Source organism: Seriola lalandi, unplaced genomic scaffold, assembly GCF_002814215.2.
Source record: "Seriola lalandi dorsalis isolate HSWRI2012SDOR001 ecotype SW California unplaced genomic scaffold, Sedor1 jcf7180002054058, whole genome shotgun sequence".
Taxonomy (NCBI): domain Eukaryota; kingdom Metazoa; phylum Chordata; class Actinopteri; order Carangiformes; family Carangidae; genus Seriola; species Seriola lalandi.
Genome location: NW_019524611.1, coordinates 103,028 through 127,290, shown reverse-complemented (window position 1 = coordinate 127,290; position 24,263 = coordinate 103,028). Strand labels below are relative to the sequence as shown.

The following is a 24,263-nucleotide window of genomic DNA, read 5'->3' as shown; positions in this document are numbered from 1 at the left end:
AGAGAGAGAGAGAGAGAGAATTTGCACTCTTCATTTTAGTAAGAGCACCAATATAACAATAGAAATATTCCATTGTGGACCCTGAGCTAGAAGTAAGACAGTTGACTACCCTCCAGGCCGCTAGGTGGCGTTACTATCGTCGGTATGAGCAGCGAGCCGACGGTTGTATAAAGAGGAAGGACACAAGGATTTCGCTAAGAGGCACCGCTGAGAAGGAGCACGGTAAGCTTCAATGTCATGAATTTAAACCACACTTCCATTAGCTTGTACTAACAAATGTTGTGAAATGTATGTGCTTTGTTGTGTAAGGGAGACTTGGGTTTTACATATTTCATTTAAGCGACCACGTTAACGTGGCAGTCAGGGAAACGTTTCAAGGTTGTACTTTAGCAGCTAACGACTAGCCCAGCGGCCCGGCGCAGCTAGTTAGTGAAGCTAACATTGAGATATCACGGCTAACACGTCCCGTGCTCCTTTAGCTTCATTAGGGTCGATATTTCGCAATAGTGACTATTTAGATAACATAGCACCGTTTATGAACGACGTTAGTACGGTTTTAGCACACATCTGTGCTCATGTATGTAGGGAAAGTGTGGAGGGTTAGTTTACTGTTAAACCTGTTATTTCAACAAGCTGCATCTTTAACGCAAGAAATGTAGTAATTAATAAACGATTAATTCATTCTTATATGGTTATGTAAAATCCAGCTAGTCATGAACCAACATCACGAACCCTTATGATCATTATTAAAAATCATCAAAGGTGCTACATATATTATTTTATGTTTTTAATTACTACACCTTATTGTTTAGACTGTCATACTGAACTGACAAACGGTGAACCCCATTTTGATTTTCCCAAATTGTTCAGTAGCTCGTGCAATGCAAATGGAAAAGAATTTGCATTTATTGAATACATTTTTTATTAAGAAACCCTGAAAAGACTTTTGCATCTTTTGGTGTGAGGGTCACTGAATACAGTTTTGCACAACTATTTGATTGGGACTATTTTGCATTTAGTCCAAATCATTAAAAAACTTTGCCAAACTATGCCAGTGTTTGCCTGTTTATTTACCTAATGTAAATTTCTTAATTGTCATTTCAGATCAGCTCTCTGGTGAACATGGGCCGCCACTTTGGAAACTTGGCCAAGGTCAGGCATGTAATCACATACACTCTGTCCCCATTTGAACAGAGGGCTTTCCCCAACTACTTCTCCAAGGGAATTCCCAATGTGTGGAGACGGTTCACAGCTTCTTTCTTCAAAGTTGCCCCCCGTGAGTCTTTGATTTTGTGTACAGTTCATCGGTACTTTACATTTAGACCTGACCCAGATAATATATTTGAGTAGTAAATATTTTTGGGAAATCTTTTAAAGATAGATAGATACTTTTTATTTTATGCTAATTCTTATGTTATCAAGAAACCAAATGAAAGGAACTAAACATTATTTTATCATGAAATCATTCATTCTTTTCTTCTTTTAAAAATTATCATTTTGATTTGACAGATTTGTCTGGTAGTTCAGATTTCAGATCTCAGTTCACATTTTTGCAACTAAAGTGAATTCTATGCATAAAGTTGGAAAAATAGATTTTGATTTATATATTTTATATTACAGTACAAAGTGATTTGATCAACACATTGATAAAATTATATAAAATACAATATTCCCATAAAACAGTTCATGGACTTGCAAGTTTAAGGTTTAAATTAAGTGCTTTGGATGTCAGGTTTTGATTTGCTCTTTCTTGTTAAGCTTCACCTACGGTCTAATTTCATCATTACAAGTGCCCGAATGTTGAGTTGGGTTGGTACCTTGTCATATGATATGCCTTTTGTGTGCTTTGACCCCAGCTTCTGTTGTTTAAACAGCAAGCCACAGTGGACAGTAAAAAGAGCTGACAAATTTTTGCTGTGCCACTACACCAAGTGTCAAATTCCAAGTCCCTTTCTTTACTACACTTCAGCTCTTTAAAACAGGTCCTTGGAATTGGCATTTTGCAAACATTGTATGCTATGTGTTCACATAAAATTATAGGAAAACAAAGTAAATTTAATTTTATGGTTGTTTGACTAGTAAGACTGTCGTTGTAGAGCAAATACAGCTAACCTATTCACATAAATGTATAAAAAGACTCTAATTTTAACTGTGACCATGTTCTTACGTGACAGTATTCAGTGCTTTTATTTATTTTGGGTTTGAATTCAATTTTGAAATTTTCAGGATCTCTGAATCAATAATATATTTACATTAATTAAAATACTGTACTATGACCTTTATTTCATAGCAAAGTCCAGATAAATAAAAGTAAAAGTGTTACCATCCCAGTGCTAATTTGTTTTGTGATCTTCCTCCCTATAGCAATGACCCTCATGTACCTGACATACACCTGGGGCAACAGCGTCCACCAGCAGGGCAAGAGGAAGAATCCTGCTGACTATGAGAATGATGAATAAACTGCCACCTTCCTGAACGCTGCCCTCTGTTAATTCCATCTCTGTATGTTTAACCAATAAAGATGAAAAATATTTATGTGAAATCAGTCTTGATTGGTTTCATTCAGTCATTTCTTCTTGATTGGATTGATGCCCATTAATGTTCATGCAATGTAGGTGTCAAATCAGTGCTACAGTTTTATAAATTATAATACAAATTTACTTCTGAGTGAAGTTTTATAATTGCCCAAGTCATTTAATATGCAAATTTGTTGTGTCAACGATTAGTAGCTCCAACATTACCAACGTGGTGATTTGCTGCTTTTGTCTGTTTTTATATTTTTGTATGTTTAAGATTGTTTGGTTTTGGACTGTGGGTTGGACAAAACAAGAAGATGAAGATATTACCTTGCGGTGTTCTGACAAGTTAAAGACTAAAGAAAATGGACAGATAAATCAGTAATGAAGATAATTGTGTGAATTATGGTGATTTTGTTTGTTTTATTGTGGAGATGGTTTACATAAACTTAAGTATAACAAACCAAATTGCATTTAAGACTATTATTAGGGAAGTGATAAGTATTTGCATCCATCTGCTGTAATTGCAATGGTGGCGGTGGGGGGTGAGTCTATTATTTTGAAGTTGGGGAGCCAGCAGGTAACCGTCAGCCGGTTTATATTATTACAGCAGGATTTGATATAGTAATATGGGCAACAGACTGAAATAGATTTGAGTACAGCTGACTTAAAGCTGCCGCTGTAGTGACCGTTTCTAGTCTGTGGGCGGCGCACGATCTTGGGGCGCAGCGTCTCTGCAGTCGGATGCGATTGGTCGCTGGGACAGACAGAAAATTCCTGAACGCTCTCACGCATCAGCCGGTGTACCTACCGCATGCTGCCGCTCAGTTTCATGGAACAAGAACAAGGGAGGATCATCGTCCGCTGATTGAAACCCACTGTAGCCGCCGCTGTCGCTTTTAGCACTAAGCTGTGTTTCTGTTCTTACTTGTAATTACCGCTCTCCACGCCGTGCAGTTAGCTGGTGAAGATGTCAGTTGTCGGATTTGACGTCGGGTTCATGAGCTGCTATGTAGCGGTAGCAAGAGCCGGAGGGATTGAAACAGTCGCTAATGAATACAGCGATCGAAGCACACCGTAAGTACGATTAGGTTCAATAGTATATGTCATTTGCGTTGTATCATCTGCGCTGATGGCAGACACAACATGTGAAAGGATTCACATCTGTTTCACATCATAATATTGAGTGGAGCTAACGTGGCTAGCTGCCTGGCTAGTTAGCATGTTAACGGATTTCACAACAGGAAGCAGCATGTGAGTGCTAAAGCTAACGGTAACCGAAACGAAACCATTGTGACAAGAAAGAAATCCTGGTACCACCTCACATGACGGAATACTCCTTGTGGTGTCTTACTACAATGTTATAGTCGAGTTAATTTAAAGCCTCGAATAATTGACCTGCCGAGTCAGGTGATGATTTTTTTTATTACAGGCACGAATGAGCGCATGATGGGAGGAGGCCGGATCCAGTCTGTCAAAACGGCTTTAGCAATCTATTGTACTTAATTTTCCAGACCCATAGTCCCTAGAAGACACCGATTGATTAGTAGAGAATATATATTTCTAAATATGAAATTTCTCATCACATGAAATCGTCACCATTACTGTCAATTACCATTTTATTGCTGGTTACAGCAACCTTATACGGAGCTGCATCATTGAAAGAACAATTGTAGTGGAAATAACGGGATTGTGTTTTCTATTTTTAGAGCATGTGTGTCCTTTGGACCCCGGAATCGCTCTATTGGTGCAGCTGCAAAAAGCCAGGTATGTCTTCATGGGAAATCTTGGGATACTGGGAATGTGATCACTAACCTGACAGAGGAGGGACCAGTGTTCCCATAGTGCATTGAATATGAGCTTGAACAATACCGAGCATGAGTACACCACACATCAAATTCAGCACTAACACGGAACACTCTTTCAAGTCATGGATGCACAATTTGCCAAGGTGTGAGTGTGTTTTAATAGTTGTTTTTCTCTCTTTCTGGGAAACAGGTCGTCACAAACTGCAAGAACACAGTCCAAGGGTTCAAGAGGTTTCATGGCAGGGCGTTTTCAGATCCATATGTGCAGTGCCTCAAAAACAGCTTGGTGTATGATATCGCACAAATGCCTACAGGAACAACTGGTATTAAGGTAAGAGAAGACTGAACAAGATTCACAGTTAAACTGAGATGTTAGAATGTGCATTAATCTGTAGAATGCACTCATTACAGCTCAGACACATTAGATGTACTACATTATTATCCTTGGAAAGGTTAATTTCCACTGTGCTCTCACTCAGAGATCTGCAATGCATTCCCAAGCTTTGTTATAATTTGGACGGCCAGTCCAGGCATTTATCATCCTGCCAAATAATTTTTTGGTCACAGAAAATAAACACTGTTCAGTTGCGGAGATGATAAAAGGAGACTACTGTGTGGCACTCTATGAAGATAGTACACTAGAAATAAATATTCTTATGCCACGATAGAGAGAAAACACACTGTCTCAATAACATAATAGCCAAACAAATCAAAGTAGACGGTATGATACTGTCCCATAAATTTTTGTAATTGAGAATACTGTTAATTAAAATCTATTTATTAATTCAGACCTAAATATATGTTTGTGTTTCCAGGACCAAATTTTTTGTTTTGTGTCAGTCAGGTGCTTATTAATTCAAATTTCAACCAATGATCTAATGTCACCAAGCACTAAAAGCAGGTAGATGAACAGTATTTTATTGCACCTGTGACGCAGCATATCTGTGCATTTTGAAGTTATGAAATGTCTGTCTGTGTCATCACAAGCTGAACTGAGATAAAGTTTGAAATGTGGCCTTGATAAAACAGTGGAAGTATAAAGGACACTGTTAAGGTTGACGGAGAGACTTTGCTTCTTGAAAACATTAGTTACAGGCAGAGATAATGGGGCAAGTCAAACTATGCATCTTTGGATGTTTGGAAGTAATGTTGATATACATATATGTACATATTCGTGTGTGTGTACATATATATATATATATATATATATATATATGAGGTAGATAGTTTTATTGGCTATTATCATTCCGTCACTTGCTGTACAAACAAGTCATTTTTGAGCCACCATAGTAAAAATCTTTGAGAGCAATGTTACAATTTTCTCTTGTCTGTCTATTTGACTGTTACTGAAGGTGATGTACATGGAGGAGGAGAAGGTGTTCAGCATTGAACAGGTCACCGCCATGCTGCTGACCAAGCTGAAGGAGACGGCAGAGAATGCACTGAAGAAGCCTGTGGCTGACTGTGTTGTCTCTGTAAGTATTAACATGCTACTGTACAGTTTTTGACACTGTCCTTATAAAAGCTTGAAGCCCCAACCTTGACCTAACTGCAGGTCTAATCAAGCACGTTGATTGAAAACACCTGTGGGACCTGTTCAAACGCTTTTCTCTTGTAACCAGGTTCCCTGCTACTACACTGATGCTGAGAGGAGATCAGTAGTAGATGCTGCTCAGATTGCTGGACTCAACTGCCTGAGGCTCATGAATGAAACAACTGCAGGTCTGTACTTGGTTTTTTTGGGGCGTAGGGCTTAGGCAAAGATATGTGTGTTATTGATGCCTCTCTGTACTGTCATCCCAGAACTTGTTTACTTCATTAATAATTGAACAATTTTCCTTACAGTTGCATTAGCCTATGGGATCTATAAACAGGACCTCCCTGCTCCTGAGGAGAAGGCTAGAAATGTGGTGTTTGTGGACCTGGGCCATTCTGGATACCAGACATCAGTGTGTGCCTTTAACAAGGGCAAACTCAAGGTGTGTGTGTGTGTGTGTATGTGCGTAAGTCAACATACTGCACATTCTTTATCAGTGTATGAAAGGCTTTGTTTCATAACTTCAGCTCTCTTTTGGCTTCTTCTTCATGTCTCTCAGGTCCTTGCTACAGCCTGTGACCCAGAGTTGGGAGGAAAGGACTTTGATGAGGTACTGGTCAAGTATTTCTGTGAGGAATTTGGCAAGAAGTACAAGCTTGATGTCAAGACTAAGCCCAGGGCTCTGGTCAGGCTCTATCAGGAGTGTGAAAAACTGAAAAAACTGATGAGTGCCAACTCCTCAGACCTGCCACTTAACATAGAGTGCTTCATGAATGACATTGACGTCTCTGCAAAACTGAACAGGTTAGACAACATGAGATCATATGTTGATATGATTTTATTTTTTATTAACTTTATTTATTCAATTTTTTTTTTACAATGCAGGATTTTTATCTAATGTTTCTTACTTTAAAATGTACTTTTAAAGTTAAAGCAATATCCACCTTTTCTTTTGCACAAGGGGTCAGTTTGAAGAGATGTGTGCTGATATTTTTGCCCGAGTAGAGCCTCCACTGCAGACTCTGCTGGAACATGCCAGTGAGTATTATTTTCCCCAGTTGGGATTTTCTTCACTTTATTTATCTGACATTTTTGTTAATTCAGTTTAAAGAATGTAATTAACGCTGGTTCCTCAGTTTATGTGATAATGAAACTGTTTTTATTTCCTAAGAACTGAAAAAAGAAGACATCTATGCAGTTGAGATAGTGGGTGGAGCTTCCAGGATCCCTGCTGTCAAAGAGAGAATCAGCAAATTCTTCGGGAAGGAATTGAGCACTACACTGAATGCTGACGAAGCTGTGGCCAGAGGATGTGCCCTGCAGGTATATCGCACTTCGTTTTTCGCAGTAAAAATGTCACCCACCAGCACATGACAAAACCTTTGGCTTGAGTAAATCTAATAATGGTTGTGTCTCCACAGTGTGCAATACTGTCACCTGCCTTCAAGGTGCGTGAATTCTCCATCACAGACATCGTTTCCTATCCCATCTCCTTGAAGTGGCATTCTGCTGCAGAGGAAGGTCTGAGGTAAACAACTTTCTTTTGATACTTTTTTCCTCTGTCTCTTATCTTAACTCTTGAATATAATAATGTTAATTTGTTACAGTGATTGTGAGGTGTTTCCCAAGAACCATGCAGCACCTTTCTCCAAAGTGTTGACCTTCTACCGGAAAGAGCCTTTCTCTTTGGAGGCCTACTACAATAGCCCTAACGAGCTGCCCTACCCTGACCCCACTATTGGTAAGCAACCAAAGCTTCCCAAGTGATTTCTGACTTAGATTTTGACTTGGATTCTCATTAGGGAACAGAAATACTCAAAACCAAACACAGCACTTATCAAATAGCTACATCTGTTTGTTTTTAATCATGATTGGTTTTTTATCTTCCCTACAGGTCAGTTTCTGATCCAGAAGGTTGTCCCACAAGCATCTGGGGAGAGCTCCAAGGTGAAAGTTAAGGTGCGAGTGAACATCCATGGGATATTTAGTGTGTCCAGCGCCTCCCTGGTTGAAGTGCAGAAGTCTGATGAGACAGAGGAACCCATGGAAACAGAACAGGCCAATGACAAAGATGGAGAGGTACTTCAACCTAATAAGTGCCTGCCTCTGTTTACACTGAGCATCAGATTAGTATCTGTGCTACTATCTGTACTTCTGCTTACAGAAAAAAAACATGTCTGGTATTTATCACTCCTCTGCAGAGCAAGATGCAGACTGATCAGGAGGAGCTACAGGGACAGGGAGACAGTCAGAAAGAAACAGAAGAGAAGGCGCCACGTGAGAATGAAGAGATGGAGGTAAGATGGAAAATTTTTTATGTAAAACAAACACCATTTAATAAAGTTGTCTTTACAAGGCGATACAGCCTACAATAAACCGTGTCTTTGAGAAGCTAAATATGTTTAAATTTTCATCCCCATGTATACAATTGAAACACAATGTGGTACTGTATAATACCTCAAATTATACTCATGGCCTCAGAAGTAAAACATTGACTCAGCACCTCTCTGACATCGTGCAAACGAAAACTAAACTCTGTATGTTTCACCAAGATGGGTTTAATGCAGAGCCCATGCACCAGATTACATTAGATTGTCCATTGGACACCTATGTTCATTTTGATTTCAGTGCCTATTTGCTTTTTTTTTTTAGACTACCACAGAGGAGAGCAAAAGCGAGAAGAAGTCTGACCAGCCCCCACAAGCCAAAAAGCCCAAAGTCAAAACAAAAGTATTGGAGCTTCCGATCGAAAACAGTCCACAGTGGCAGCTAGCAGACGACATGCTCAATCTTTTTGTAGAAAATGAGGTAACTAGGCTTTCAGCCATCACATACAGACATTACAAAATCCACCCATCAAGTTGTCATCTTTAATTACTCGATCTATTTTGAAGTGTTTGCCAGTTACAGTTGCTGTGTGGGTTCTCCTCAGGGTAAGATGATCATGCAGGACAAGCTGGAGAAGGAGAGGAATGATGCCAAGAATAACGTAGAAGAGTACGTGTACGACATGAGGGACAAACTACATGGGATGTTGGAGAAGTTTGTCAGTGAATCTGTGAGTAAACAATCACTTCCGACTCATTGTGAAGAAGGATTTATGATCTATGTTATCAGTTTATAATCACTGGACAACAGATTGGGCTTTCCTTTTACATATTGTGAAATTATTTTTATATTTTTAGGACCGAGATGCCTTGTCATTAAAGCTGGAGGACACTGAAAACTGGCTGTATGAAGATGGAGAGGATCAACCCAAGCAGGTTTACATTGACAAACTGGCAGAGTTAAAGGTAATTATTATTATAGTAATTATTTGTTGTTGTTTTTTTTCCTTCCATTGATTGGTCAACATTTTGATATTCTTTAACTAACATGAGAATTGTGTACTCTGCAGAAACTTGGCCAGCCCATTCAGGAGAGGTATACAGAGGCTGAAGAGAGACCTAAAGCTTTTGAGGAGCTGGGAAAACAAATCCAACAGTACATGAAATTTGTTGAAGCATACAAAATGAAGGTAAAAGAGAATTTTATATTGTGTGTATTTTGAATGCTTTTAAATGACATTAGAATATTATGAATCTAGATGATTTCTGTTAACCTTTACCACATAAAAATTGAAGGCATTATTGCAAATAAAAGTAGTAATGCCTGTGGTAATTATAACACAACTTTTGTGATCTTCCACTGTTTTCCAGGAGGAGCAGTATGACCATTTAGATGAGGCAGATGTCACCAAAGTGGACAAACTGACCAATGATGCAATGATCTGGATGAACAGCGCCATGAACCAGCAAAGCAAACAGAGCTTGACGTTGGATCCCTCTTTTAAAGTCAAAGACATTCAAGCAAAAACAAGGGTGAGAGTCAATGCATGAGATTATCATAAAACCAGAGCACTGTGAACAGTAACTGGAATGCAAGAAATTTAAAATGGAGAATCCCATACGTGTAAAATAAAAATGCAAGAGGCTTAAGACTGCTAGATTTGTCCAGTCAATAAAAACTGGGCAGTGTTAAATTAGTATTGTATATGGCAGTTGGTGGAAAGTAATTGATAAATAGCATGTAGAAAGGATGAATGAAATTTACGAATTCACCCTGCAGAAATTCTGGGTATTTAAATAGTCCAAATTCATATGTTGCTATTTGGGGTTATCAACATAAAGTTGCTGTATGCTGTTCTAAGGTCACCTCAAATATCCTTATTAACAATCAGATGGCTAGCTTTACTCATTCAGCATTCATTCAGCTGTTATTGTGCCTTCATGTTAACTGTAAACATGACACACTGAGGTCAACTATCTAGCAAGAACATGAGCAACTTTGGTGCCCATTTATTGCAATTATTTAATTGGCCAGGACCAATTGGTAGATCTCCCACACAACTGTATTACCTTTAATAAAACCATTGTTTCATGTTGTGTTCTTTGTAATTGTCCAGGAGCTGTTCTCTGCTTGTAACCCCATTGTGACCAAGCCCAAACCCAAGGTGGAGCTTCCCAAGGAGGATACGCCTGCAGAGCAGAACGGGCCCGTCAACGGACAGGAGAAACCCCAGGACGAAAGTGCAGACAAGGGAACGACCGAGAACACAGGCAACCCCACCTCAGAAACAACAGAAAAGAAGCCTGACATGGACCTTGATTAAAGCAGCCTAAAGCCTCCCTAAAGCAAAGCTGAATGGGAGCTTGTTGCTTCAGATTGAGATGCAGCCTGGGTGTATATCAGAGCAGGTGAAGTGTTTCAGGAACTGCACTCCACAGTCAAAAGCAAGCAGGGTGATTAGCACACTGAGCCCAGCTCCTGGTGGTATCTCTGTCTGATGACATAGCATGCCCTCTCTCTTTCTGGATGACATAAATCAAAAGCCAGCCGCAATAAGCCTGTTTGACAATGAGCGCTGTACACATGATGGTATTTATTTCTGTTGTGTGCTCTGTAAGTGTTCTGGTCTGTGTCACAATATGGTTTTAATAAAGTTATTGAAAATCACTTCTCCATCTTTATTACTTTGGTCATATATACCCAAGGTTTCACACAGATATTGCTTCTGTCTAGCTAGTAGGGCAGTAGTAGCTATTGAAGACAGGTCATATCCTCGTCTTTGGGCTTTTGGTGTCATAAACGGGAGTTTACATTCCACTAATAGATAAATATTCATGTTGGAATTTAAAATGAATTGTTCCAGTATCATTTTAGACTTCATGTCTTTAAATACTTCTGTTGCTAGGCAAAAAGTTCAAATAAAACCCAGGTACCAAAATTAATCCAGCCCATACCTGAGCTACATGCTTGTTTTCCTTCTGGCCCAGTATACCCCTGCTTACACTGCCCAGATCTGGCCAATATACATCATAGTTGTCAGATTCCACTTCCACATCTGGACCAATTCTGGCGCACAGGAAATCTTGCAGCTGTCAGACAATACAGAAGGATAACAGCTGGAGTTGCCCAGATGTGAAAGTATGTGGGCCAGATTCGGGCCAAGGGCCCAAGCATGTGTTGGGCCAGAAGTTTAATTTTGCTATCTTGGAAGGGTCTTAGTAATAAAGAAACAACAGCTTCATAATGTAAAATTTAACATGTAAATGAATAAATAAGATGTCATGAAATTTGGCTTGAGATTGATATGTGCTCGGGCCATTTGGTCTCGAGACCTCACATTTCTCAAATTTACTGAGTCCTTAAGTCATATAATCACATCATAGTAAATCTTTGATAAAATCTTTGACTTTATAACATGATAAGCAGGGCGCGTCGAGTAGTGTCTCCTTTAATGTTGCCTAGCAACCACACTTAACGTTCTACCATGAATCAAGTTAATGTAAATTCAGTTAAAGGCTGATGAAAAACTGTTTTTCTTCCTCTCTTAATACACTTGTGGAAGTAGACACGGGGAAGCAAATGGGCAAAGTTTTTCTGTAAACCACTCAACATAGCAGCCCGAGGAAACTTTGTGCGGTTATGTATCAAGTGAGAGCTCCCTACTACTTAGCTTACTTGCTAACGTAAACGTAAGTTGATTGAGCATCGCTTCCTTGGTGAGAAGCTGTTTGCATCCGACTGCAGGAATCACATGATCCCTTCAAGATCCTGTTTCCTCCCAGCATAGACTGTATTTAAAAAGGTTCCGAGTAAAAGCTACATGCAGTCCAAGGCACAGCTGCAATAACTCTTTACTTTCTGTTTTATTGGGACAATAACGCTGCTGTGAAAGTTTTTGTCATATACTACGCGGTTGCGTCAAAGCCGCTACAGTCTATCGCCAGCTTGTTTAGCAACCCTGATCTCATTTTAGTGTTGCTGGATGATATAGTTTCCTTGGTGAGTCTAAAGTCTGGTTTAGGTGTGTTTTATCGTGAATTACTGCAAGGCTGAGCTCTTTCAGACAAGCAAACAGTTTGTTTTTTAAATTTTTTTCTCCAGGACGATGAAGCTGATCATACTCAATGACTACGACCAGGCGAGCGAGTGGGCTGCAAAGTACATCAGAAACAAGATTTTACTATTCAAACCTGGCCCGGATAGATATTTCACCCTGGGGCTCCCTACAGGTGAGTAGAAGCTGGCGGATTATACTTTATTAACCTGACTGACCCAAGCACCATACAGATGTTTTCATGTTTTTGAAATTTAGTGCTGGAGATACTGTATACTTTTGTGTAAAACAAGTAATATAGTGTTTCACCCCACATCTGCTGATTCAGTATCACTTGCGGGAAATTGTCAACAGGCCTTCACTTTCATGATAGAAAACTTATACTAAATAATAAGGATAATAATAATAATCTTTATTTATAGAGCTCTTTTCAAAAACTACATTACAAAGTGCTTGAAAAAGAAAGCAAAAAATAGAATCAATAAAATAAATAGATATCAAAAAGCAGAAAAACATAAAACAAATAAAACAGTTTAATTTTTAAGAGAGTAATTTTAAGAGAAATAAAAAAATTCAAGGGATAGTAAAACCAGGAAATGCTTAAATGTAAAAAAAAAAGGTAATGTATAAAAATGAGCTTATATAAATAGTAATAATAATAATAATTAAACAGAGTAAAAAAACTACAACATTTTTCTTCGAAACATAAAAGAGGAATAGTATGAAATGTCCCAAAATGGAAAGGCTGAAGTTCTATCACCCAGAAAATAAGTACAGTGCTTGAGTGAATGTACTTTCACTTTTGCCCTTTGCAATCATAACCTTTAGCGCTTGGTTTCTACAGGAAGCACACCTCTGGGTTGTTACAAGAAACTGATCGAGTACTACAAGAATGGTGAAATCTCATTCCAGCATGTGAAGACTTTCAACATGGATGAATATGTAGGTAAGGCTTCACCATTCTTTCTCATCACTTAAAATGGTTACACACTGAGGAATTTTTGAAAGTCGTGATATTGCATAAGAAACTGTCATAAAATCCAAAACAGGACTTCCCAGAGGTCACCCTGAGAGCTACCACTCCTTCATGTGGAATAACTTCTTCAAGCACATAGACATAAAAGCAGAAAACACCCACATCCTCGATGGCAATGCCACCGATCTGCAAGCAGAGTGTGAATCCTTTGAGGAAAAGATTACAGCTGCCGGGGGGATCGAGCTCTTTGTCGGAGGTCAGGAGGTCACACTGCTGATTGTGAATGTACTGTAGCTAGCTACACAGTTATGGTATCAAGTGGGTATGCAGTCACTTTTGAAGCTGCGATAAAAGTCAAACTGCTCTTATTGTCCTTGATCAGGTATTGGACCCGATGGCCACATTGCCTTTAATGAGCCTGGTTCAAGCTTGGTTTCCAGGACCAGGGTGAAGACTCTGGCAAAGGACACTATCATGGCTAATGCCCGATTCTTTGATGGGGATCTCTCAAAGGTGCCCACCATGGCTCTGACTGTGGGAGTAGGCACTGTCATGGATGCAAAAGAGGTTAGAAGCCTGTATTGATGTCAACCATGTGTCCTTCTTTTTCTTTATGTTTCTGCAAAAAATCTAATTTATTTTATGTTAAGATTGATAATTTCCAAGCAGAAATTTGCTTTGAGTTGTAGAACAGTGCATTCCTCAGTGATTTTGTCATCTACCCGACACACCTAAAACCACCAATTTAATTTTGCTCATGCTTAGCCATAGAGGCCACTGGTCACATTTAACATTTTTTCTCAGGTCATGATTCTCATCACTGGAGCACATAAGGCATTTGCTTTATACAAAGCTATAGAAGATGGTGTGAATCACATGTGGACAGTGTCTGCGTTCCAGCAGCACCCACAGACTGTTTTTGTATGTGACGAAGACGCCACCCTGGAACTGCGGGTCAAAACTGTAAAGTATTTCAAAGGTGAGTCTAAATCACAAAGCTATAATGTCTAAATGACTGTTTTTCAGTTGTTGCAGCAGCGTAGACATTGACATAAATCATAGAAAAATCCTGAGTCTTCTTTTTCTTTAGGGATGATGCATGTGCACAACAAGCTGGTGGAGCCACCTTCTTCAGGACCTAAGAAGAACTGATCTAAGATGTCTTTAAAACTTTGTGGATTCATGAGACATTTTTCAAAATATTAACACTCCAATGATTCCTTTATCTTCCAATGGAGATACATTAGTGGACATCAAGCAGTGCTTGAGTTAACCACAACTAACCTTTGTAGAAATAATCAGGTGCTCAGTATTCAGGTGATTGTTCATACAGCTGTGCTAGTCATTTGTTCTTTGTAATAAAGTGCATTTAATTTTTATATCTTGGGTGTGTTATGGGGTAGTGCTGTGGCATCCAGTCTTTTAGTCCTGTCACATGACAACACGGAACAACTCATGTTGCCTTTAGGTGCTCCTTGTAATCTTCCTTTTCCACATTTGAAAGTGACTTCATTGTATGTTTAAGAGAAATGGAGGAGCCCAGACCCCTTGTTGCCTGCCATGGAGTATAACTAAGTACACAATAGTCTGCAGTTTTGAGGTACTTCTACTGTGCTAGAAGGTGAAACTATGATTTTCTGCTACTTTGTACTTCTTCAAGCACATGTACTCTGTACTTTTCAGAGGCAAATTTTTTGCTCCACTATATTTGCAGATGAAGATTTTTACAAACAATTCCTATGATCAGGTCACAAAATAAAATGCATTGTTGATTAATAAATTACCCAATGATTCCAATGGTATAAATTATTTTTCTCAGTTGTCAGTGTTTATCAGTGTATCTAGTGCAGTAATACAATATATACAATAACAACACTGTACAGGGGGCTGATCTACAGGGCACTATTACTTTAGTAAGTACATTTTGTTAGTTTTACTTAAATATTTTATACGTTTTTAATAATGTACTTTTATTTTTTATTTTTATCATTATTATTATTATTATTGTTATTATTTTAAATATATTCATTATATTTTACATTGTTGTACTAAACCGATGACACAGAACCGAATTCATACTAAAATGTAATACTTTGTTGCTTCGTTCATGTGTGAACAACTGTTAGGTGAAGTTTCAGACAGCCCGTGAACGTAGCATCAGAGTCAGCTACAGTCAGGAGGGGAGAAGGAAGGAGATGGCCGACTAAGAGCCAACCTTATCTCTGCTACTTCGTCGGCGAGATTCCTGTTAACATAAAACATCTTCACAGTTGCAGTGGGGGAAGAGGACATTTTAAATATTTTGCCCCTCTTCCACAATGGCAGAACAAAACAGTAACGTCAGATATCAGGAGGTAGGTAACCGTTTACTGCCACGCTAAAATGTAGCTAACAGTTAGCAGGCTGCTCCCCGGATCAGCTAACACTAGTCACTGTCACTGAGGAAAACAACGATCTGCACCGACACTTGTTGACGGTCGGGCTTGATTTGGCGATTAATACTTTAGGCTTGTATCAAACCAAATTTCTTACTCTGAAAGAAAATAGTAATTATATGATCATAAATTCGTCCAATCTAACTTGAAGCCTTGTGTGGCCCACTGTCTTTTAGCAGCTAGTTAGTCAACGTTATGTGGTATTGTCAGGCCTGAACTGGAGTGCTGTGTGGTGTCACTTTTTCTAGCATTGATGATGGACTGTGGTAAGACTACCTGGCGGTCGTGGACCAGTCACTAGTCTGCCCTTCCAGTAACTCAACCTCAACAGACAGAACAGGATCAGAATACTAATACAGAGGTGCAGCCTCCCCATCTATTGACATGTATTAATTAATATGCAGATGATGTGTGTGTCAGTGGTCGGTTTATGGTTTCGTCGGGGGTTTGTAGTTTTAGTGATGTAACCGAGGTTACTGTGTTATCACTTAAAGATCCAGTGCAAATGATCTGTACTGCTTTGAAAAGAAATGGTTGCAGACATGTCTATCATGGACACTTGTTGCATAGTAATTACACAAGTGAGACATTAGTGCTCATGCTTAACCTTGTTTCTCTTTGAGGAGTCAGCACAATCCATCTGCACTCTGCTTGTTCAATACCTGTTCAAAGTAGACATGGTGTTTGTAAACCAAGACGTACTGTGAGGTAGGGGAATATGGATACAATCTTCTTGTAACTTCACATTACAGTGTGTACAAATATTGTTACACAGTAAATTGGAAAGTCAAATAAGAAAGCGCTTACAGGTTAAACAACAGATGAGCTTGTCTTTTTTGGCAGAATAAAATGCCTGATGCATCAACTTCCTCACATATTTCCATAAAGCTGTCCTCCCAGTGACTTGCTACTTTGTCTGTCATGGCCTAGTACAACCAGAAATCTAACAGGGATAGCTGCCACAGTATAACCAGCACAGCAACAATTGAAAAATACCTATTTTCTCATTATATTTATAAATATTGCCCAACTCTATTTCATCTACTTAGTTTTCTTTTAGCATAGCCAATGAGTAGAGTTTTCATAACGGCCGTAATTTAGGTTTAACCCAGGTTGTGTTGTCACTTATTAACATATCTTCAGCTGGTGAATGAGGAGGAGCCAGCCCAGCCATCCCAGGAGGGTCCTGCCCCGGACGCACCACCACCGTACAGCAGCATTGCAGCAGCAAATGCAGGTTAGGACGCTTCACAGCTCCATCACATACTGTTATATGCTAGATTGTTCTTAATCAGACTTGGAAGAAGTATTCACATCCTGCAACTACATAAAAGTATAAGTGCCAACTTAATAATGATTCTCCAGTAAAAGTGAAAGCAGTAATAGTGTAATTGCATTAAAAATGAATGTAGCTATGAAACAAAAGCCAAAGTAAACAAAAATTACCATTTGTTTTCACTGTCACGTTATTGCTGGGGGCATATGAATTGTCTCTGATACAAGGATGATCACAACTGTGCCTTTCATTAGAATGGGGAAAAATCATGTCTTATATGATCACACTTGTAATCTGTTTGAAATGTTTTAGTGTTGTAGCTGCTCTAATGCTAATTTAATGTTGTATACACTGTATGTATAATAATCTCTAACATATCTAATCGCTTTATGAATTCATCTTGTGTTTTGTATCCAAAGCCTCATTCTGTCAAATAAAAAGTAACTGTAGCTGTAAGATAATTATAGCGACAGAGTAGAGGGAAGTAGCTTTTGTCCAAGGCCTTTTAGAAAGGTTTGATATTTCTAATCTCACTTCTTAACAGGTCAAAGATCAACATGTTGCATAAGTGCGTTGCAGCCTTGAGCTGTTCCTGGGCGAGTCCAGTGAGCAGGTTCAGTGCTGTTTATGTTTGAACAACACAAATGAGGATTCTGGGTAGCTGCCAGATGACCCAGATAAGAGTCTTGGCCTGTATGGGAGAGAGCATAAACAATAATGGACACGCACACAGCTAATGTGTTTCTTCATGCTGTACCTCATCACTCCCTGGTCTGGCTTTATGATTCTCTGCTGCTGCTCTGCTCTTTGAAGGAAGTGAAAGTAGATTATGTTGTGTCAGCAGTCAAACCTCAGTGTCAGTTGGTGAACCATTTAACATTAATAACTTTGGGTTTTCCACTGACATTTTAGATAAAAATTTTAATCCATATTAGAATCAAAATAAGATTTTATTTTTTGACTTTCTAGAGAGTTACAGAATTATCCGCAGCTCTGTGTAGTTACCTCTGTGTGTCTGTTGGTGAATTTACCACATAACTGTCATCAAAGATTTTTTTCTGTCCCTACAGATATGTGCCCGAATCACAAATGATAGGAGGAATAAAATTTAGTCCAGTTCATGTTTTATAATTTGCTATTCCTGTGCATAAAGCTAAAAAACAAGCATGCCCAACCTATGTAGCCTATATGATAAATCAACACAAGACCTCTGTTTTTTAACACTCCTTTGCTTGTTACTTCCACAGCGTTCTTTGAATACAAGGAAGATGGAGCAAGATTTCCTAACCCTCCATCTTACAGTGTTGCCACCACTCTGCCCTCCTATGACGAAGCTGAGAGAAGCAAAGCAGAGGCTGCCATCCCTCTGGTCACTGGAAGAGTCACGGTACATCCATCTCATTCTCAAACATCATTTAGAAATACTTACGATCACTCAAAGTTACTCGTCTCATACTAATGCGTCAAGAAAAACAAGTTGATGTAATGTAAATATACATTTCTTGCTGTCGGTGCAGGAGGACGACTTTGTAGCCAGAGATGACTTTGAAGACGCTGATCAGCTACGAATAGGAAATGATGGCATCTTCATGCTCACTTTCTTCAGTAAGAAACCCTTTAGTATTTCAGCGGTTGCCCTGTGCAGTTATTTTTATTTCTAAAAGAGTAAACGAGGAAAATAGTAAACAGTTTCACTGGCATAGAGCTGGTTTGTAACCAGTGTAACTAGGTGTTATTACTCATATACTGTATATGAATAAATCTGCAAGAAGCAGATCCGCACTCACCATTTGCTGTATATTTGTCCTTGAATAAGCGCTCTTATAAACTGAATTTGACATATTCTCAAAGGTTGTTCAATTTTCATTGATTATGGTCTTTCTGTCACCAGTGGCATTCCTCTTCAACTGGATCGGCTTCTTCTTGTCGTTCTGTTTGACCACGTCAGCTGCCGGCCGATACGGGGCCATCTCTGGCTTCGGCCTGTCCCTCATCAAATGGGTTCTCATTGTCAGGGTAAGAGCTGTTCACCAAATATGCAACACAATATGTTTAACTGCTAAATGGCTGTTCAGTGGTGTGAAGGTTACAAGTTCTTACTGGCATTGGTTTATAGGAAGACAGAAACATTATACTCACATTATCTTGTTTTTACAGTTTTCTACCTACTTCCCTGGTTACTTTGATGGGCAGTACTGGTTGTGGTGGGTGTTCCTGGCCCTGGGTAAGTAATAGTCATTTTATAAACAAATTTTCCCATCGTTTCCCACGATTACATTTTGGTAATTGTCTTGTGTTGTATGAGCCTTAATTTTGCATTACATATCTTTTCTTTGAACTTCAGGCTTCATGCTGTTCATCAGGGGCTTTGTCAACTACTCCAGAGTGCGTAAACTGGCCGATCCCACCTATGCCACTCTTCCCCGAACAAGGGTACTCTTCATCTATTAGAGGTAAGGCATATTGCATAAAGCCAGTTGTCTCAAAGGAGACATTTACATGCCCACAATAATCCAGATACAGTGAGTGATGAGTGATGACAAAGAAACGACAAGAAAGTGCATTTTAAAATCTGATTTCTACAGCTTGCCATGACATAAATTCAGGATGGTGGATGTGGGAGAACTGGACATGACCAACACAAGCAGCGACTCTGTGAAGAGTTTCAAATTAAACTGAAGACACTTAACCAGAAATCAGCCAGACGAGTTACAGATGAAGAAAACTCTCAATAAAATATTCAGGAATTATATCACTTGTTTTATTTTTGCTTTGAAACTTTATTAATGGAAAAAGGTTAACAGTAATAGTCCCTCAGTGTACTCATTAGTGACGAATGTTAAGTGCTATTTACATCTCAGTCTGTAATGTATAAGTAATGCCTTATATCATTTGATGGTAGCATACGAGCATGCATCTGCCCTTAGGGTCAATAAATAGGGAAAGCCTCATGTTGGTGACACTTATAGCCAACAGGTATTTATTAATACAGCACTCTGTAGACTTGCCATAGCATGTAACACACTTTGTAATCTACACTAATCTCACTTCATGGTTTTATTGTGACTATTCTAGGCTCTTTTTAGACACCACATACACTTAAAAAGCAATTTTTTCATTAGGCTGTAAATGCTCATATTCGCATTACCAAGTGTATCACTCACCTGTTGGCTTTAAGTAGTGTTGCCCTTTTTTTAACCAGAAGGGGGCAGTGTTGTTTTCTGCTTTTAAGATATTGGAAACTGTCCATCAAGGGCATTGTCATAATATAACATACATGCTTGTGATTCAAAAGCAGTGTCAGTGAAGCACACCGAAATGACATCCATGTGTCAGAAGTTATGATTTTGCCTATAAATGTTTTGCTGTACATTTACATTTAATCAGGTAAAACTATCCATCTTGGGGGGAAAAAAGAGTTTTAAGTTACAGATATGATCTTAGATGATGCTGCATTTTTTAACAAAGACAAGCTGCAACTAAAAACCATATGGCCACAAATGTCAAGCGACAATCCCCCCGCAGCAGCTCAGCTGACAGTGAGGGGACGCTGAATTTTTGGACAGTGACAGAAACCGAGATAATTTTTCTGGGCGTATGAGCACATTTTGTGGTTCATGGCCTTATTTAGATGTAACAGCGTGACCTTTTGCATTACTCTTCAGTGAGTCAGTGGAATCGGCATCACATTGAATGTCAGTGGAAAAGCTGTGTGATTATAGAAAAGATTCTTTGGCTGTCTGGATTTCAGCTGTTAACGATCTCGCTGAAGCATGTGGATCACATTATCTAAGAGCATAAAAATAACTCAAATTCCTTTTCCAAGTGGGGTTTTGCCATAAGATTTAATTGACAGATGGGGTAGGGAAATCTTTTTAATTTTTTTTCCTTTTTGGGTGGGGGAAGGGTTAACACTTTTCTTTCTTCTTGAGGTGTAAAATGTTAGATATCTTGTGGAACTATGTCAAAGAATGTTGTATGCAGGTGCACTTTTAGAAACATAACTGATAAAACCCAGAGGACGTTCCCATCAGGTCTCAGACATATAGAACAAGGAATGAATGATGCAGCAGCAGTTCAGGATTTTTCTTTAGTTTTAGAATCTGGAGGAATTGGCATGTCAGGATAATACAGTTTTTCATGATTTAATCATTGTCATCACTAGAAGTTAATGTCTAGCAAACTGAACTGTTTGCCTTAAACACTTAACTTAATACTTCTGTCATTGCTTTGATACAGACCCATTATGCTTATTTCTATGTGATGTTAGAGCTGCAACTTTGGGGTTTTGTTGTTATGAAACTGTACATAAAACGTTTAGTGTTAAATAAATGTCACTTTTAACGCATCATCCGAGTGGTCTGGATTGATTATTTCTGTATTACTGTGGGGTCCAACAGGCAATGTGACAAATACATTTACAGTTTTTATAAATCAAAACCTGCAGAGAAGGACGATTAACAGGTATAATTTACGGGTCAGTTTTATGAAGCTATAGCACTGTGGAGGGAAAAAAAAGTGGTGCTCAATTTTGCAAGAGAGCAAGAGAAAAAATGTAACGTGTGTTAAATGAATCACTGGGAAATTTTACACATTGGTGGCACCAAATGGCAGCATTGTGTAACAGCTGTGAATATGAAACAACATCCACAAGTCTGGGAAAGCTGTAATTCAGCTTGACACCCTGGTGTAGGTCGGACCTGTGGCCTTTTCAAGCTGTTCATTTTTTTTTTTTTCTTCCTTAAAAGCAGATTGATTACAGAAAAGTTAAACCAGAAAGGACTCGCAGCAGATGAACTACAGCAAACAAGCAATATTCTCAGTAGGTGGGTTACCTGACATTCAAATAAGTGCAGTGGTTCATGGGAAAACCACTGCAAAAAGCAGCAATTCCTGCAATCACACCTGGATCCAGATCCTCATGAACAATGAGTTGTTCCTGCCTTTGATCTAACTCTCCACCAGATGTCATTGTCATCTGGAAACAATTTTTCAGACTAAAATAAATGAGATAACAAACATTTTTACCAGCACTACACATGAGGGTTTCTTTCGTTAATTATAGAATCTATATCATATAATATTATTTTAAAGTCTACTTTTCTCATCTCACATAATCATCTAAACTTCCACTTGGTTTGAGAACCACTAGTTATAAAACCAGTACAACCACTGCTGATTGAAGCTCATTTCTCTCAGTTGCTGTGTCCAGCACCAACATCAGAGTTTATGTTAATAGAGACAATATGGAAGATTCACTAAAATGAGATGATGTGGAAATAAATAAGTGCAGTGTTTTAAAAAAAAAACAAAAACAAAACAACAACCAATCAACCGTTTTCATACCACTTCCTCAAACACTAATCCCTCCATGAGCAGCTTCCAGTCTGTTTTGGTTGAGGTATCACTGTGTGTTGGGATGAACGTCTTCACTCCCCGCAGTCGTCCAGCTGTCGGGGCAGAAAGAAGACGGCCTTCTGTCCGATGTGCGTTCTTGGACCCAGTTTAGGTTTCCCGTTCTTTTTCAGAGCTACGTACCAGTTCTTCTCCTGATATTTCTGAGCCTGATAGGTGTTGTAGTGATTCTCCTCCAGTTTCTCCAGGAAGTAACATTCATCAGTCACAGTGTGCTGAGAGAGAAACACAAAAAATACACCACCAGCTGACAGCACTTTTGGAGGGACTTTAGTTGTTTGGTTTGAGGCTAAAAGCTTAAAAATGCACTCACCAAAGTTAAGATCAAGATTGTATAATGGTGAGTGATTATTTACAATAGATATGATTTTGGAAGATTTATCTACACATGCCTGTAACAATAAGTTAAGTATTCTGATTTACTATCACATAACCCATGTGTTGTGGATACTCACTGAACTGTACAAACGTCCCTCATCACTCATGGCCAAATATCGCCCAGCTTCTGTGCCTTGGATCACCACCACACCTGTGTCCACAGCTTTAATCTTTAAAACGGCTGAAAGGGGAAAAAGTTTGAAATCAAGTGAAAAGTGAATATACCTATATATATAACACCTCTACAAACATGAGTCACTTTATTTTCTGGAAGGAGAACACTGGCAAGGGCAAATCTGAGATTTCTGTTTCAGTTTCAAACATAATTGTTTCATTTCTGCTCCAGTCAGCTGACTGATAAAACATGCAACAGTTAAAGTCCTCGCTCCTGAGCTGAATGACTCGATGAATGACGGCTGTGTAAAGTCTCATGAGATCATCTCTCATAGAAAGATGCAGCATCCTTGTTATTCTTCTGACCAAATAAATGTGTTGTCTTGTATTTCATTCATTTTATTTCAATAGGTTATTAGACAATAACAGTGCTCTTTGATCAGGACTAAAAGGCTAATTTTCATGTTAAATGCAATAAATGACATATATATAATGTATTACATGTGCACGTTTATCATAGGAAGTTTATTACAGGCAGTTTTCTAAACAAGAGAAAATAGAACCTGCGAGGAAAGAGGCAGAGGACTGAAGAGAGACAACAAGTACCCTAATGTTTATGACCTGACCTTTCATATTTGACATTAATGAGTTATATTATATTGAATCGTTTGTTTTTATAAGGTCTCCTCTTTTCTCTGTTATTTTTCAAGAGCACAAACATCAATGCTCTAGAAAATAAATATTTTTCAGAATAGGCCATACAACTTCACCAAAGAGAGAAATTTGTGTCCTCTTCATGTGTCCGAGTTTCCTGTCATGTGTGAGTAACTACATTACACCTATTTTACACAATTAGTTCAGCTTTCAGTCTCAGTCTACCAGAAGCCTCTGCTACTTAGTGTACGTTTGCATTATTCCTTATGCAGATAAGTTCAATAAATACACTTTCAATTAACTTTAAACAAGGTCAACACTGCTGGGATATCCTGTATTTTCCAAGCCGAGAATTAGCAGCACCTCCCTTTAATACATCAGCATTTAGCTCCCACATGTCCCCCATATGTAGTCATTTATTTAATGCATGTTTTTTTTTTTATTTTTTTTTTTTTATTTTTTAATCCTGCTCTTTGAACCTAACACGCCCGCAGTAAAGGAAGTGAACGCATCATGCTAAGGGCCTGACCTGGATGTGAAATGGGCTGTGTGCTGCAGTCTTACTGTGAACGTCCCCCTCATCCCTCTGGCCCTGCACTGTCCCATCGGGCAGGATCTGCAGGTGATGTCCGCCATTCATGCAGTACAGCCGAGTCAGCCGCCTGTAGTCCCGCAGCAGCAGCCGGGCGCTGTCCACGGCCTGATCTTCCACTGTGAACACTTCTCCATCCGCCATCCCGCTCATAGGAGACAGTAACCGACCTGTAAAGGA

At 39.0% G+C, this 24,263-nt stretch overlaps 5 protein-coding genes across 5 annotated transcripts; 4 read left to right on the top strand and 1 right to left on the bottom strand.

Moving 5' to 3' along the window:
- Positions 1-124: 124 nt before the first annotated feature.
- uqcrq (ubiquinol-cytochrome c reductase, complex III subunit VII) lies at positions 125-2,542 on the top strand. Its single transcript, XM_023403028.2, has 3 exons — positions 125-222; positions 1,105-1,276; positions 2,365-2,542. The coding sequence occupies exons 2-3, from the start codon at positions 1,123-1,125 to the stop codon at positions 2,457-2,459; spliced, it is 249 nt and encodes an 82-aa protein (XP_023258796.1). The 5' UTR covers positions 125-222; positions 1,105-1,122; the 3' UTR covers positions 2,460-2,542.
- A 735-nt stretch (positions 2,543-3,277) lies between these two features.
- Positions 3,278-10,856, top strand: hspa4b (heat shock protein family A (Hsp70) member 4b). Its single transcript, XM_023403053.2, has 19 exons — positions 3,278-3,593; positions 4,226-4,283; positions 4,515-4,655; positions 5,677-5,799; positions 5,947-6,046; positions 6,170-6,303; positions 6,421-6,665; positions 6,823-6,899; positions 7,033-7,184; positions 7,283-7,389; positions 7,469-7,602; positions 7,756-7,940; positions 8,063-8,158; positions 8,514-8,669; positions 8,794-8,919; positions 9,047-9,154; positions 9,259-9,378; positions 9,560-9,721; positions 10,306-10,856. Exons 1-19 carry the CDS (start codon positions 3,487-3,489, stop codon positions 10,510-10,512), a joined length of 2,538 nt encoding a protein of 845 aa, XP_023258821.1. The 5' UTR covers positions 3,278-3,486; the 3' UTR covers positions 10,513-10,856.
- Positions 10,857-11,945: 1,089 nt separating this feature from the next.
- On the top strand, positions 11,946-14,598 carry gnpda1 (glucosamine-6-phosphate deaminase 1). The gene is made up of 7 exons (XM_023403037.2): positions 11,946-12,188; positions 12,291-12,418; positions 13,088-13,189; positions 13,293-13,475; positions 13,602-13,786; positions 14,024-14,198; positions 14,310-14,598. Exons 2-7 carry the CDS (start codon positions 12,295-12,297, stop codon positions 14,369-14,371), a joined length of 831 nt encoding a protein of 276 aa, XP_023258805.1. The 5' UTR covers positions 11,946-12,188; positions 12,291-12,294; the 3' UTR covers positions 14,372-14,598.
- Positions 14,599-15,377: 779 nt separating this feature from the next.
- On the top strand, positions 15,378-21,278 carry LOC111652697 (NEDD4 family-interacting protein 1-like). The gene is made up of 8 exons (XM_023403038.2): positions 15,378-15,573; positions 16,798-16,891; positions 18,178-18,317; positions 18,448-18,535; positions 18,822-18,946; positions 19,088-19,154; positions 19,275-19,383; positions 19,516-21,278. The coding sequence occupies exons 1-7, from the start codon at positions 15,538-15,540 to the stop codon at positions 19,379-19,381; spliced, it is 657 nt and encodes a 218-aa protein (XP_023258806.1). The 5' UTR covers positions 15,378-15,537; the 3' UTR covers positions 19,382-19,383; positions 19,516-21,278.
- fgf1a (fibroblast growth factor 1a) lies at positions 21,007-24,263 on the bottom strand. The gene is made up of 3 exons (XM_023403039.2): positions 24,056-24,263; positions 22,801-22,904; positions 21,007-22,560 (listed from the first exon to the last, which is right to left on the bottom strand). The coding sequence occupies exons 1-3, from the start codon at positions 24,234-24,236 to the stop codon at positions 22,360-22,362; spliced, it is 486 nt and encodes a 161-aa protein (XP_023258807.1). The 5' UTR covers positions 24,237-24,263; the 3' UTR covers positions 21,007-22,359.

What these genes read in the sequence shown, in the direction of transcription:
- uqcrq (XM_023403028.2), top strand. Translation starts at nt 1,123, where the DNA reads ATGGGCCGCCACTTTGGAAACTTGGCCAAGGTCAGGCATGTAATCACA. An exon ending in TTTCTTCAAAGTTGCCCCCC is followed by an intron (nt 1,277 to 2,364) that starts GTGAGTCTTTGA and finishes TCCTCCCTATAG; the next exon opens with CAATGACCCTCATGTACCTG.
- hspa4b (XM_023403053.2), top strand. Translation starts at nt 3,487, where the DNA reads ATGTCAGTTGTCGGATTTGACGTCGGGTTCATGAGCTGCTATGTAGCG. An exon ending in CATGAATGAAACAACTGCAG is followed by an intron (nt 6,047 to 6,169) that starts GTCTGTACTTGG and finishes TTTTCCTTACAG; the next exon opens with TTGCATTAGCCTATGGGATC. An exon ending in GACTCTGCTGGAACATGCCA is followed by an intron (nt 6,900 to 7,032) that starts GTGAGTATTATT and finishes TTATTTCCTAAG; the next exon opens with AACTGAAAAAAGAAGACATC.
- gnpda1 (XM_023403037.2), top strand. Translation starts at nt 12,295, where the DNA reads ATGAAGCTGATCATACTCAATGACTACGACCAGGCGAGCGAGTGGGCT. An exon ending in CACCCTGGGGCTCCCTACAG is followed by an intron (nt 12,419 to 13,087) that starts GTGAGTAGAAGC and finishes TGGTTTCTACAG; the next exon opens with GAAGCACACCTCTGGGTTGT. An exon ending in AACTGTAAAGTATTTCAAAG is followed by an intron (nt 14,199 to 14,309) that starts GTGAGTCTAAAT and finishes CTTTTTCTTTAG; the next exon opens with GGATGATGCATGTGCACAAC.
- LOC111652697 (XM_023403038.2), top strand. Translation starts at nt 15,538, where the DNA reads ATGGCAGAACAAAACAGTAACGTCAGATATCAGGAG. An exon ending in CATTGCAGCAGCAAATGCAG is followed by an intron (nt 16,892 to 18,177) that starts GTTAGGACGCTT and finishes TTACTTCCACAG; the next exon opens with CGTTCTTTGAATACAAGGAA. An exon ending in AATGGGTTCTCATTGTCAGG is followed by an intron (nt 18,947 to 19,087) that starts GTAAGAGCTGTT and finishes TTGTTTTTACAG; the next exon opens with TTTTCTACCTACTTCCCTGG.
- fgf1a (XM_023403039.2), bottom strand. Translation starts at nt 24,236, where the DNA reads ATGAGCGGGATGGCGGATGGAGAAGTGTTCACAGTGGAAGATCAGGCC. An exon ending in GGATGAGGGGGACGTTCACA is followed by an intron (nt 22,905 to 24,055) that starts GTAAGACTGCAG and finishes TTCCCCTTTCAG; the next exon opens with CCGTTTTAAAGATTAAAGCT. An exon ending in AGGGACGTTTGTACAGTTCA is followed by an intron (nt 22,561 to 22,800) that starts GTGAGTATCCAC and finishes TTTCTCTCTCAG; the next exon opens with CACACTGTGACTGATGAATG.